The sequence below is a fragment of the Peromyscus eremicus genome, chromosome 15 (genome assembly GCF_949786415.1).
Source record: "Peromyscus eremicus chromosome 15, PerEre_H2_v1, whole genome shotgun sequence".
Lineage (NCBI taxonomy): Eukaryota > Metazoa > Chordata > Mammalia > Rodentia > Cricetidae > Peromyscus > Peromyscus eremicus.
In genome coordinates, this window is record NC_081431.1 from 6,313,608 (window position 1) to 6,328,478 (window position 14,871).

The 14,871-nt window shown below is 43.6% G+C and overlaps 1 protein-coding gene across 1 annotated transcript in view; it reads left to right on the forward strand.

Annotated features, from left to right (window-relative positions):
* Positions 1–9,300, forward strand: part of Kcnk2 (potassium two pore domain channel subfamily K member 2) — a 134,580-nt gene extending 125,280 nt beyond the window's left edge. The window contains exon 7 of the mRNA XM_059281032.1: positions 7,141–9,300. Coding sequence (XP_059137015.1) covers positions 7,141–7,458 — 318 coding nt within the window. The 3' untranslated portion in view covers positions 7,459–9,300. The remainder of the gene's footprint in view (positions 1–7,140) is intronic.
* The last annotated feature ends 5,571 nt before the right edge of the window (positions 9,301–14,871 follow it).

Sequence of the window (14,871 nt, forward strand, 5' to 3'; positions counted from 1 at the left end):
CAGCCTGTGAGGTCCTGGTGACTTTGTGAAATTTGCTTCTTGAGAAAATTCAGGTGAAGGCCAAGGAAAGATTTGTGCTTTCTCCAGATCTTCAGGACCCCTTTACTTTCAAGCTGCAATGAAGACAGAGCTGAGATGTTCAGCTTTCTGTGGAGTGCCAATAATCAGGTCCTATTTCTGACGTGGAAAGGCAGAGTTTATGTATGTATGTATGGCAAAAAAAGATAGTAGGGCTATGAAGAACACTGCCTGAAAATAATTCTCGATTAGAACTTCATACAAAGAGCTGTTCTCATTAACACAGATCTGGGTAGGATTGTGTCGTATCCTGGGTGTTTATGTAGTGTCTGTGTGCTTGCTGTTGCTCTTTTAGGAATCCTGCTTTATTGGATTGTTATAACACTATATAGGGGAAGTTCCACAGAGAATATTAGACTGAAGCAGAGAGGTTGAGAAACACAGATCTGTAGTGACCAAGTGGTAGAGTGAGGATTTGTACTTGGGGTTTGGTTCCCTAGGAAAATCAGACAAAAAAAATTTCCATGTCTGAAGGAGTGAAAAATTGTCTGTCTCTGTGCTTCTAGCTGCAGCAACCACAGGGAAAATTTAACAAAGATATGGCCCATCTGGGTTCACTGTTGCTTCTAACAGTACTCAAATGTGGAAGGAAGAAAAGGTCACCCTGGTACCTTCAATAACACATCACACACCACCATCCTATTTGTTACTTCACAACTTGCTGTGGCCTCTGTGACAGAACGTCTGATAGAGCAATGGAAGGAAGGAGGAAAGAAAAAGGAAGGAAGGATGAAAGAAGGAAGAAGGAAGGAAGAGAGGATGGGACGAAGGAAGGGAGGGAGAGAGGGTGGGAGGGAGAAAGGGAGAAACGGAGGAACGGAGGAAGGGAGGAAATGTAACGGGAAGTTTTCCTGTGTCCTGCCTAGCCCTGCAGTAGGGACAAATCTCTCCCACCCACCATCCCATAGCTGCTTAATATTAATTACAAACCATATGGCTTATGGCTAAGAATTCTTTCTAGCTAGCTCTTTCATCCTAATTAATCCATTTCTACTAATCTATGTTTTGCCATATGGCCATGGTATTATTGGTCTGCTGGCATATTGCTCCTTTGGTGGCAGGCTGGTGTCTCCTCCACCTCCTCCCCCTTTCTTCTTCCTGTCTATCTCTTGGATTTCCTGCCTGGCTATAACCTGACTTGCCATAGGCCAGAGCAACTTCTTTACTAAGCAATAATAGCAACACATAGTCACAGCATACAGAAAGATATACCACAGCAAGGAAGGAAGAAGAAAGGAAGGAAGGTGTGAACAAATTTCTAAACAGTCTTATTAAATAAGAATCACAGAGAAAATTTAGAGCTGGAAGCCGTAGAGATCAGAGAAATAGGAATAGCCACCAGCTAACCCTAGCTCACCATGCTACCATAGCTTCCCAAGAAAATGAGCTTCTTCCTGTCCAACCTGTGCCTTTATTGCCTTGCTGTTCTGCCTTCTCATTGGCTCTTAGCCTAGCCACCTCACTTCCTTGTCACTGCCTGTCTGTATAGACCTCCAGGTCTCTATGGTTGGTATTGGGATTAAAGGTGTGTGTCACCAGGCTTGGCTGTGACCTTGAACACACAGAGACTCTGCCTGCCATGTGATCAGATTAAGGATGTGTGCCACCACTGCCTGACTTCTGTTTATGTCTGGCTATGACCTTTGATCTCCAGGCAAATTTTATTTATTAACATATAAATAAAATATCACCACAAGAAGAAAAGGAAGGAGGGAAGGGAAGGGGAGGGGAGGGGAGGGAAGGGAGGGTGGGTTTGCTTGGGGGCCACAGTTCAAGGGGAATACATATCTTGGCGGGGCAGGCATGACAGCAGACAGGAAGCAGACTAGAGCAGGAAGCAGAGAGCAGACAGGAAGCAGGGCCCAGGCTATAAGGGATTGAGTCCACCCTAGCTCCATCTCTTAAGGTTCCACAAACTTCCCAGTGTCACTCTCTGGGGACCAAGTCTTCAAAGCCATGAGCCTGTGGGAGACACAGCACATGCAAGCCTTGATGCACCCACCATGCTGAGAACTGCTTGGCTGCTGACTGACCACAAGGGACAAGTGAGCACTAACAAAGGTAGAGCCCGGACTGCTTGGAAATACAGCCATTCACAAAACAGTCCACTAACTAAGGACTTTTTTATTTCACAAAATATGGAAGGGGAAGAAAATAAGATTAGCATATACAGAGAAAGAAAAAACAGTAGCAGCGTGTAGGCTTTGCAACATTAGCTTTTATCACCAATGTGTCAGGTTGAGAGGATGTGATTTTAGTGATGTGTTTATTCATCCCATAGGCGTTTATCGAATGTCTGTTACATACCAGCTACCTAATGTCGAGGGTATACAGACAGCTTATATTCGAGCTAGAGATAACAGAATGTCAACCAACGACAAGATTAGCAGTTGACTTTTGATAAGCAAAGTGTGACTTTTATAGTAAAAATTCCTTTTGTAAGATTGGGGGTGGGGAAACATTACCAAAGAAAAGGGAGGGGGTCTTTTAGTAGAGTAGTGGCCTTCTGGGGTATGGAAATAAATTAGATGTCAGATCTGATTCTTTCATTCGTGGACAGCCATTTAAACAGAAAATGTACATTAGTTTGTTTTCTCTCTGTATTGAAGTTGATACTAAACTCTTGCTCGGAGAAGCTCATCAAAGAGCAGACTAATACTGACTGTTTTTACTCTTGGATAATTATGAATTGTAAAATAGATCAGGCAAATTCCTACATAAACTCATCAGCAATAGAAGCAATGATCACGTGGAATCATCTTAGTTTATTAATAATTATTCTCATTTTGTAATACATCTCAAATTTTACAGCAGGCCCAGCCAGGAGGCATGCCTGTAATCAAACAAATACTTGGAGCTGAAGGAGACACTGAATCCCAGGCCAGGATGAGGCTGTGTACTGAGATCTTGTTGCAAACATTTTTTTTTTAATTCTGTTAGGATTGTTGGCTATGAAGTAAACTAGGATAATTACCACATTAGAAAACAAACTATTTCATCTAGAGACCTTACTAATGGAGACATTTCATCTTTAATCTATGATTTGCCTTTAAAATTCAGTTGAAGTTGCTGAGAAACCAGATCTCTTAACTGTTCATGTTAAATGTGTTATTTCAAAACCTCAGGACAGTGTGTGTTCACGAAACGCTCTTCACTGTGTCTGACAGCAGGTGCTCTAGACATGAGGGTGATGTGGACTGTGATTTAATGCAGTCAGCCTGAGCAGAGAGACAGCTGGTTCAGAAATAGGAGCATCAATCAGCCTTGATGCAGGGGAGGAGCTTGGCCCTGCCTTAACTTGGTAGGCTATGCTTTGTTGACTCCTATGGGAGGCCTTACCCTTCCTAAGAGTGGATGAGGGGAGGTAGAAGGAGGTGGAGGGAGGGAACAGGATGATAGGAGGGAGGGGAAACTGTGGTTGATATGTAAAATAAATTTAAAAATTTAAGAAGGAAATAAGAGCATAGTAGGAACCATGGATGGTGATTTACCACTGCGTGTAGGATTCATAGAAAAGCAAATCTGAGTGATTGAGTTTCTCACCAACAGATATGGCCTGTGCTTTGCTCGCCCAAGAGCACCCTGTCTTAGCTTGCTTTCTAATACTGTGATAAGCACCAAGACCAAAAGCAATTTGGGGAGGAAAGGATTTACTTTCCTTTTAGTCTACCAGGAAGGGAAGCCGAGGCAGGAACCTGGAGGCAGGAGCTGATGCACAGGCCATGGAGGAGTGCTGCTTACTGGCTTGCTCCCATGGCTTGCTCAGCCTGCTTTCTTACAGCATCCAGGACCACCTGCCCAGGGGTGGCACCATCCACAGTGGTCTGGGCCCTTTCTCATCAATCATTAATCAAGAAAATGCCCTATAGGTTTGCCTACAGGCTAATCTAATAAAGGCATTTTCTCAAACGAAGTGTCCTCTACTCAGGTAATGGTAACTTCTATCAAGCTGACAAAACCCAACAGCTCTCTCCCCTGAAATCAGGGTGCAATTTAACCATCTCTTCTTAGTTGAGGGGGAAGTATGTGTGACATTCCCCACCTGCAGGCTCAACTGCACTCTTAGCTTACCTTGGGAGCACCAAGCTGCCTCAGGGGTAACCATACATTTGATCCCTCTTGGTGTGCCACAGAGTTCTCACCTTGCCAGCTGAGCCTTTTCCCTCACCAGGAGCAGACGAAGATAGTGAACAATCACTTACTTTCTAAAACATTTTATTTCATAATCATTCATGGATATATTATGTTTTGATCAAGCCCACTCTCTGTTTTCTCCCCATCCATCCCACTACTCCCCACCCCGAATATCATGTGCTCTTTCGTTTAAACACACCAAGTCCATTTAGTGTTGCTTGTATGTACATGGGCGTAGGACCCATCTATTGGAGCATGGATAGCCTCTGGGCGGTAGGGAGGAGGGACACATCCATGGAGAAAGTTGACTCTCCCCCTATTCACCCAGCAGCCACCAATCGCTAATAGCTCTGAATTAAGAACAGAACTCTATGAACTCCTCCCTGCTCCATGCTGGGACTTGGGCTGCCTTGATCATGTGCTGTGGGTCTTGTGCAGGCAGTCACAGCTGCTGAGTTCTACATGAAAAGGCCCCGCCATACTCTGCGCATACTATTATGCTCTAGGTACCCACTCCCCCAGCTCTTACAGTCTTTCCACCCTTCTCATGCCTTGGAGGGCAGGGATGTGCTGTAGATGCTAGAACAACACAAGTTGGAAATTAAAGACCTCTTAAAGTTTGTGAAGAGTCCACCTACCATTTGCCACACAGAGGACATTTGATGTTCCTGTGATGTTTGTGCCCACCTATACATTATTATCTATGGCCAGGTACACACACCTGTCAGATTCTAAAAAAAATGTCTATATCCATCTGTAATGTGAATTCTAATTGGTCTTAATAATAAAAACCTGGAGTCAGATATCAGGATAAATGCTGAAATATCAGAGAAGGAGCCAGCCACTAGAGAGACTTCTTACCTCTACTGAATCCTCAGACCAAAAGGGGCCAAGCTCCTGTCTCCACCCTGCCTTATCACTTCTTCTCTCCACTGAGTCATATTACTTCCTGTTTCCTCCTCCCAAATGCTGGGATTAAAGGTGTGTGCCACCACTGCCTGGCCTCTATGGTTAACTAGTGGTTAGTTCCGCACTCTGATCTCCAGGCAAACTTTATTTGTTAGAGCACAACCAAAATTTCACCACACCATCCTTGTTCAGAAGTGCATGGAAATTTAGAAACCATTAATTACTTTTCCCATGTCAGTGTTGAAAATACAAATCAACAGCTCAAGACAGAGCAAACCAGAACTGTTACTTGTTTGCCAAGCAAGAGAACCGAAGTCTCACAAGGCCTAAGTGACCATTCAGGAAGGTGAGGCTAGATGCAGAAACAGCTTCCTGTCAGGGCCTCCCACCACACACACACACACACACACACACACACACACACACACACACACAAAATCCCTATGATAAAATTTGGCTAGTTCAGGAGGAGATCGCAGAGTCCCTGAAAGATTGGTCCTTTCTCTATTTTAGGACACAAGCATGCACATATAGTTTTCAAAGACTTGTAAGTGGCTTAGGTTATGTAGTGGGTTCTTTGGTTTGTAGGTGCTTAGAACTTAGGAAGGCATTTCACCATCAAAAGAGAACAGTTCACCCTTAAGGTAGGGTCTTTGTGGTTGGTGACATTCACAGCCTCAGCCGTGCTGCTAGGTTGACACCTGTGTCACTGCTGGCCAGTGGGTCAGACAGGTCAGATGGCTTCTACAGTCACCCATTGAAGAAACTGCCCTGAGTCTTACAGTTCTTCAAGCCAATCTCAGGGTAGACATGCTGGTTTTCACCTCTTTGCTCTCCGCAGTGCAGAAATGATGTATCTGCTTGCTCATTTCGGCACCACCGAGGATTCCTAAGTGACAAAACAAGGTTGGATACAAAGGCTGTTCTGAGCTCTAAACGCTAGCTTGCATCCTGAGCTAACAGCAGCACTGCTATCCGATGCCACCCAAGTCACCTGGGCTAACGTTCCAGACTCTTCCTCAGCACGGCTGCCTCTATAGTGACCTATTCTACATCCAAGTCCTTGAAGCTACAGGCAGATGACAGTAATAGACAGTGCCCCAAAGATTTGGGGAGATGTTAAGAGATTTTCTTTTTATAACATTTGAAATGTCTTTGTATGTGTGTGTACACACAGGTGTGGAGGTCTGAGGTGAACCTCAGATGTTCCTCAGGTGGTGTCTCATTCATTCATTCATTAATTTTTGAAACAATGTCTCACTGGCCCAGAGCTGTCAAACTAGATTAGGCTGGCTAGTAAGCCTTAAGGATCCACCTGTCTCAGACTCCCCAGTTCTGGGAATACAAGTCACATGTTCCCTACTGCACCTGACTTAGCATTTGATATTTCTATGGCATTAAAAAATAAGTATGTCTAGAGCCTTAGAAATATAATTTTATTTCTCATGTTTATGTTCATAATATTTTAGAGCCCTCTCTGTAAGAATTTGACTCTTGTCTGTTTGTATGGCTGCTACTCACAGTCACTATCAGAATACAGACACCTTCTCAGTAAACCCCTGTAGCTGGAGAGTTTTCTCTCCGGGGCCCGCCAAGCCCCGGAAGTCCGACAGCCCACTTATAAAATAAACACACAGATGCTTATATTATTTAAACTGTTTGGCCTAATGGCTCAGGCTTCTAGCTATCTAGTTCTTACATCTTAAATTAATCCATTTCTATAAATCTATACCTTGCCACGTGGCTCGTGGCTTACCGGCATCTTCACATGCTGCTTGTCATGGCGACGGCTGGCAGTGTCTCCCTCTGCCTTCCTGTTCTCTCAGTTCTCCTCTCTGTTAGTCCCACCTATACTTCCTGCCTGGCCACTGGCCAATCAGTGTTTTATTTATTGACCAATCAGAGCATTTGACATACAGACCATCCCACAGCAAACCCCCCCAAATAAAACAAGAACTACACAAGATGTAGCTCCCCATGTTGATGGCTTCCTCTCTCTTCTTGGTCCCTATGCTCCAGGTGGGAGAGTTCAGAGCACATGCCGCTGAATGGACAGCCAATGTCACAGCTGAGTTCAAGGAAACAAGGAGGCGGCTGAGCGTGGAGATCTATGACAAGTTCCAGCGTGCCACATCTGTGAAACGGAAGCTCTCTGCAGAGCTGGCGGGGAACCACAGCCAGGAACTGACTCCTTGTAGGAGAACCCTGTCCGTGAACCACCTGACCAGTGAGAGGGAAGTCTTGCCTCCCTTGCTGAAGGCTGAGAGCATCTATCTGAATGGCCTGACCCCTCGGTGTGCTGGTGAAGAGATAGCTGTCATTGAGAACATGAAGTAGCTCCCTTCTGGAAGAGTCTGAGGTGTAGCCATAGGGGAGGGCTTCTCTAGGCTCTTTGTGACTATTGCTGGTAGCATTTAAACATTGTGCATGACGAGCTGAAAGGAAAAGCAAATAGATACACCCAACTGGTCACCTTACATCCAGGGAGTGTGGAGTCCTGAGGCAGCACTCTGGGGAGGCTTGTGAGCTGTCCACTGAGTGGCGAGTGATGGACAGGCAGTGTCCGATGCCTTTTTGTGCCCAGACTGTTTCCCTCCCCCTTTTTCCTAACGTGCCATAAGGCCTCTGAATGAATTGGAATGCTTTGGTAGTCATGTAGCTTGGAGGGATCAGCCCTTGATTTTTCAGGGTTCACCTAACTGAGCCTGGATATGGACCACTTAGGGATGACAACATTTCTTTTTGTAAATGGCAAGAAATTCTTATGCAGCCTTTTACCTAAGAAATTTTCTGTCAGTGCCTTAACTTACGAAGAAGCAGGACCCTCTCTAGTGGGCTTGTGGTTTCCCCTCCCTGCCCCCACCCTAGGCTGACCTCTGCTGATTCTTATTCTCACCCCCCCCCTTGCATACCATACCCTGCTGGAAGCGATGTGTAGCTTGACAGGAGAAGGAGATGCCAACCGCAGGCACAGCAGCAACACTCAGGAGCTCTGGCGTCACAGGGCACCACAGAGAAGGGAGGTCAGAGAAGGCCCTCTGAGTATTTATTTGACTGGGGTACCAATGGTACATCTATATATATGTACAGAGTAATAATTACCAGGCCGGTAACATCGGCTGCTTCTACACAGCCCCCTTTTTCCTGGCAGTATTTGGAGTTTATCATTTATTAATAACTAGTCATTTTTAAAGGCAGAAGTGAGCACATACATCTATAATCTGAGTGATCTAATAGGAGAAAGCTGCCCCAACTGATATCACAAGGTGATTTCAAACAGTTGGTATGAATTCATTCTGATGAAAAGAAAATAACGAAGCCATGGATGTGTATTTGCTAGTAAATAGCTCACTGCCAGCTTGGAATAGCCCATGAGGTACAGAAGGCTTACACCCTTTTCTTTTCTTGAGTGGTTCTTGCCAAATTGTAGGGTGGGGTGGTGCCCAGGAAGAGGGGGTGCAGCCCCAGCCACCCTAGGGTCCCTGTGCCGAGGTGACTTGGTGTGAGCACAGATGCCGGACTGGGGATCACTGTGACTTTTGCACATGGAATGATGTTGACTGCCGACCTACATCATCTCTAACAGTAGAGGAAATGCTGAGGAGCACAATTTAAGTCCCCAGAGTTATTTTTTTTTTAAGATAAGAGAAGGCTGATAATCCATTTAATTTAAGTTTATATCCTATAATTCTTTTGGCTGTTTCAAGATTCAGAAAAATTTTAGTATCTGCATCTTGTAAACTGCTCCCCTTTCCTTTATTTTCATACTTACATCTACTGTACACTGTATATATAATTTTTAAAGTGAAGAAGGAAAATGATTCCTCTACATGTAATTGCAAAACTGATTTCTTTTCCTTTTGGGGGAGGGATGGGCATATGTGAACAGGTGGCATTCAGATTAAAGTCTTAAGAAATAAACCCAGGATCTTAAAAAAAAATCAAAGATTCATATTTTCCAAAATTTGAATTTAAGCTAGAAATGTAAATATCCAGTTAGCTTGCAGAGAGTACTTTTATAAATCCACAAAAGTTCTAACCAAAATTTTAGCAAGTTGGGCTCCTTTACAAAGAAAGCTACACCACCCATTTCCTCAATCACCGTTCTGAAAGCTGATATGGTGGGATGTGCCACGTAAAAACTGTGAACTGGGCGGACAAATAAAGTTTGTAATTAAAGTCTGAGTTTCCTGTTTGCTGTGAGAACTTCAGTCTATTCCAAGCCTGATGGAACTGGGGGTGTCGGGTTTCCTGCTGGGTTGTTGCCATTTCTTCATTCACAATAGCTAAGAAATGGTTTGGGTCGGCCTTGGTGGTGGTTGAACCCAGGCTCTTGCACGTGTACACATGGTAGACAAAGGACTACATGGCTAATGTTTGCTTGGTTTTTAAGACAGAGTATCCCAGACTGGTTCCCAATGTGTGATTCTTTCGTCCTACCCTCCAGAGCACTGGAGCTAAAGCTATAGGCTACCACCTCTGTTCTTCTTATGATGCGTAATACTGCCCTTATAAATACATGCACAGTTGTCTTTGGAGGGTGTTGGCCCAAAGCAAATGACTGCAGTTTTGGAAGATGATACTTGTAGTATCATCAAATTCCAGGGGGTTTCTACCATATTTTGTCACATGCTTAAGTCATTTTATTATTGTTAGAACTTGCCTTGACGCTGACGTGGTCTGAAAAATGAACACCAGCAAGCAGCTGCTGTTTGTAGAAAATAATAAAATATCTGGGTAGTAGTGAAGCATAAGGGAGGCAGCTGCCAGCCAGTCTTCTAGACTTGATGCCCCAAATATTGACTATTTACCATTTTTCCTTTTCCCTTTTTTCATTTTTGCAGTACTGGGGATTAAGCCTAGGGCCTTGAGCATGCTAGGTAAGTGCTCTACCTTGAACTAGAACCCCAGCTCTCTGTCTGTTTTCTTATGAGCAAGCTACAGATGTGCAACACCATGCACAGATGTGCAGATTCATGCTGTATACATATCTGGAAACTGGTCCCTGCACCTGTGGTTTGAATATAAAATGCCTCCTACAGATGCATGTTGTGAACACCTGGTCCCCACCTGGTGACCCTGCTTGTGAAGGTTGTGGAACTTTTAGGAGGTTGAGGTACATCTCTGGGGACTGGGGTTGGGCTTCGGGGCTTTATAGTCTGGGCCCACTTCTTTCTTTCTCTGTTTCCTGAGTGAGGATGAAATGTGACCAGCTGTCTCCCTGTGCCTGCCCATGCCTTCCCTACTTGTCGCCAGGGCTTCCTGCCGTGACGGAATCCACCACTCTGGAACTGTAAGCCAAACAAACCCTTTCTCCCTTAAATTGCCTTTCATCAGAGTATTTTACAATCAAGTAAAAGAAGCAAGTACATGGCATAGATTGGGGGAGATTTTACCACAGCTTGAGTATCGCACAAGCTGAGATTGCTTTTATCTCCCCCAAGATTTGCTCTGTTTATGCTCCTATGAAGACTACTGATTAGGATTTGGAGGTAACATTATATTTTCTAGTGAGGTGGTTTTCTCCTGGATCAGTAACCAGAGAAAGAGTTCTAGCTTGGAGGATATTTGGAAAAAGAAATTAAGTCCTGAAATAAAGGTCAGAAATTCCCAGTTCCTTATTCTTAGGCCCAGGTGGCAGGTGATGTCCCTTGTCTGAGGCTTCAGCTGCTAAATGAGAAAGTGATTCCTGTGAAGTCCTTTCAGTTTTGCTGCCCATATTTTTAATCATTGCTCCATAGTCTAGGCCACAAGTGCTTTTTTTATACTTCTTTTTAATACAGTAAAATGTGAAAGGGACTCAAACATGTTTTTTGGCCTCTGGGAAAAAGGGTGAGGGGTGATGTCTATAGCTTTACCTCTTTCTCGAATTCTGAGAAACAGTTAGGAGAGAAAGGAGATCAAATCCCACCAAATTCCGTGTCACAGATTAATAGAATGATTTGATTCTTGAGGCTGGATGTTTAAAACAATTTCAGGAAGTTTGAGATAAAATGCCCGAACTCAAATCTGGACACTCTGGAGGCTTGGGCCAGCTGTTTGTTGTTTAGACTTTGGTTTTATTTTTCACATTTCTGTAAATTTTTGCTGTTCTCATAAAATTCATAATACATTTACAGTTTTCATTTCTTATTAAAGTGAGAGTATAAATTTGTGGGGGTTTTATATAAGGATGTCTATTTGAGTGCCCAAATTAATTAAAATCAACATTGGTTTGTGCTAACATGTGTTCGCTGAAATATTTATAGTGACATTACTGACCTGAATGTTCTCAGGCATTACTTCCAGTGTAGTGTGGCAGTGTCTGTCTACTTGGTAGGGACTTTGGAGGGCGACACCCTTTGCTGTTTTACAATGGGAGCTGTCATGAGACCTGCCTGCCTCTGTTACCCACACCCCGGCTCAAACATTTATACCTCTTTAGTAGATCTCCACATAAAACACAACTATTCCCTCCTGAAAGATGGGAATTTTAAGAATATAATGTTAGAATCCAGCTGATGTCTGTTAGTCCCAACACAACTGAGAGACTTGTCATTTGCTTGTTATTACATGTTTATTCCTATCAATAAGGGCTTTATTATTTTCATGTCCTACGTTTGATTCATGGTGCTTGCTATCACAACTTTTCAACTATTATTTAATTTTGTAAATCTGTCTAGGAATTAGCTTTTGAACGTATTTTCTAATAAGTGGATGCCTTTTATTGGCATTAGCTAAATGCACACTTAATACCCTTGCCAAACAAAATTTGATTTTTTTTTCATGCTTAAATAACTGTATAAGCCATCTGGAAGTGATTCCAGTATTTGGCACATTTGGGCTATTTCCAATATGGAGTATTAGTCACTTGCAAGGTATAATTTTTAAATTAGCTCAGAATAAGTATTTCTCACTCAGTACATGGCTGACTGTTGTAGGTGGTGTTCCTCTTTTGCATCATACACTGAGATGGTAATATGTCAGTCTTTTTGTACTGTCTACTTTGATTAAACACCAAGTTAGACCTTTAAATCATATTAACATTAGACATATGTTTCTGGAGTTTATTAAACATTTTTAAACAAGCATCAGTAAGTGGCATTTCCTGGTCTAGATTAAAATATAATCAGTAACCAAGTGTTTCATATTTGGGACAATGTTACATGAAGATTCTGTCCATGCATCTGATGAAGCCACCTTGCTTCTTTGTCAGGTAGGAGTTTGCTCACACATGAACAAAGTTGATTCTGACATTACCAAAGTCTCCAAGCAGGTTAGCCAAATGCATAAATCTCCCTTATGATGACAATGTATGTGCAAAGTAACTCGGATCTTGTTTCTGTCCGTATTGATCAATAGTCTTCAATGTGTTAATCACTAAAGATATAAAACCACTCAGAAGACAGAGAGATGCATGGTGCGAAGTTAGAGAAGCCCCCAGTGGTCCCTGAGAGACAGATCTGAGTTGAACTATGCAAACAGACTGGCAAGATGGCTTGGTAGGTACAGTTGCTTGCCTGATCACCAAATTCTAAGCCTGTAACCCACATGGTGGCAGGAGAGAACTCACTTCAGAAGTTGTCCTCTGACCTTCACATGTTCATCACAGCATATGCTCACTTGAACGTATACACACACACACACACACACACCACACCACACACACATACACACACACACTACACACACACCACATCACACACACACCACACACACACACACACACACACATACACACCACACCACACTACACACACACACCACACCACACACACACACACACACCACACCACACCACATACACATACTACACAGACACACAGACACACAGACACACAGACACACACACACACACTACACATACACACACACCACATACACACACACACACACACACACACACACACACACACACTAAATGTAAAACTGGAATTGAACCTTGGGAGGGAGACTGGGGGATTCCAGTGCCTTCAATTGAGGATAGGAACATAAAGAGGAGAGAACGTTTCAGAGACTGACAGGTGGACATGAGGAGTTACCACAGTAAAAACCCTCTTGCGATGCTGTGTTAATTTCTTTGCTCACACATGGACAAATGGCTGACAAGGAAAACTGAGAAGAGGGATTTGCTTTCTGTTTTGCTCACCATAGAGAGTAGAGACCATCATGGCGGAGAAAGCGTACCGTCACAAACAGCTTTGGGCTATGGCAGCCAGAGCAAGGGGCTGCTTGCTCACAGCTCCGTGGACAGGAAGTAGGACCAAGCTACAGCCTTCCAGGCCTGCCTCCTCTGTGACCCACTTCCTCCAGTGGGGTTCTACTTCCTAACCCTCCTCAAACAGCGCTGCCATCTGGTGATTGGGTTTTCAAAAACACGTGAGCCAGTGGAGGGCATTTCACATCCAAACACTCACAGCAGCTAAAGTCCTCATGTGAGTACAAGCCGGGAAGAGAATGGCAACATGAATCACAGAGTTGAGAAGTTCTTTGTGTTAAGGAGTTCATACTGTTTAAAACAAGATGATGAGGAGCTGGGAGTTGGTTTCAGTAGTAGAGTGCTTGCCGGGCACATACAAGGCCCTGGGTTTAATGACCAGAACATATAGACAGACAGACAATTTATTTTTGAATGGACTGGTGAAATGGCTCAGCAGGTAAGAGCGCTTGCAGCCAAGCCTGACAGGCCGCGTGTTCAATTCCCAGGATGTGTGGTAGTAGAAGGAGAGGACCAGCTCCTGCTAACTGTCTTCCCCTCCATACACATGCTGTGACAAGTCCATACCCACACATACACGACATAAATAACTACATGTAATAAAAGTGAAACAATGAATTAAATGGACATTCTAAATATGAACCCACTATTGAATAATATGTGTGGCCCGGCATAGGTCTATGTCATAGCCAGTCCAAAACCCTCTCTTAAGGATTAATGGAAAAAATCATAGAACATGCTCAACTCTTAACCAAGCATCATGCATGGTCTGGCATGGTGGTACGTGTTACTGTGAAGAGTCTTTATGATCAGCAATTTTGAGCAGCAAAGTGACTGCATGCACATGTACATTGGTTTTTGCATGTGTGTGTTTGTGTGTATGTGTGAAGTTTCACTGGCCCTGTCTATTGTATTTGGTGATTGATCTATCTATCTATCTATTTATCTATCTATCTATCTATCTATCTATCTATCTATCTATCTATCTATCTCTATATCTATCTATCTATCTATCTATCTATCTATCTATCTATCTATCTATCTATTCATTCAGGACATCTTTTCTTGTTGAAAGATGGAACTCTAGTACACCCAGTGCATGGAACTAGAAAACTAGAAATGACAAAGTAACAGAGTGCACACTCTGTTGCTTCTTGAACAAAATTGCCATGGATGGACCATCAGCCCAGTCACTAGCTGCTCTGAGTGACACATGGGAACAGTCAGAGCCACCCTACCTAAGACAGCCCTACAAATGGGGAAAGTACCCTTATGGGAGTTTAACCAGCTCCATTCCCCACCCCGCAGTGTGGATGCTCCAAAGACAGGAACTGACACAGGCTAATGGAAGGCAGAGATCTTCCCCTTCCCGTGGGTAGGTCCCACTACACCACATCCTTTCCTATATATAGTCTTCCTCTTCCTCTTCTTGTCTCCTCAAACCCCTTTTCCTAGTACACATCCTTAAACCTCACATTTGCCCAAATCCTGGCCTTGGGTTCTGTCTTGAAGATGGCTGTAGACACTACTGGGACTGAAATGGCATTTTTCAA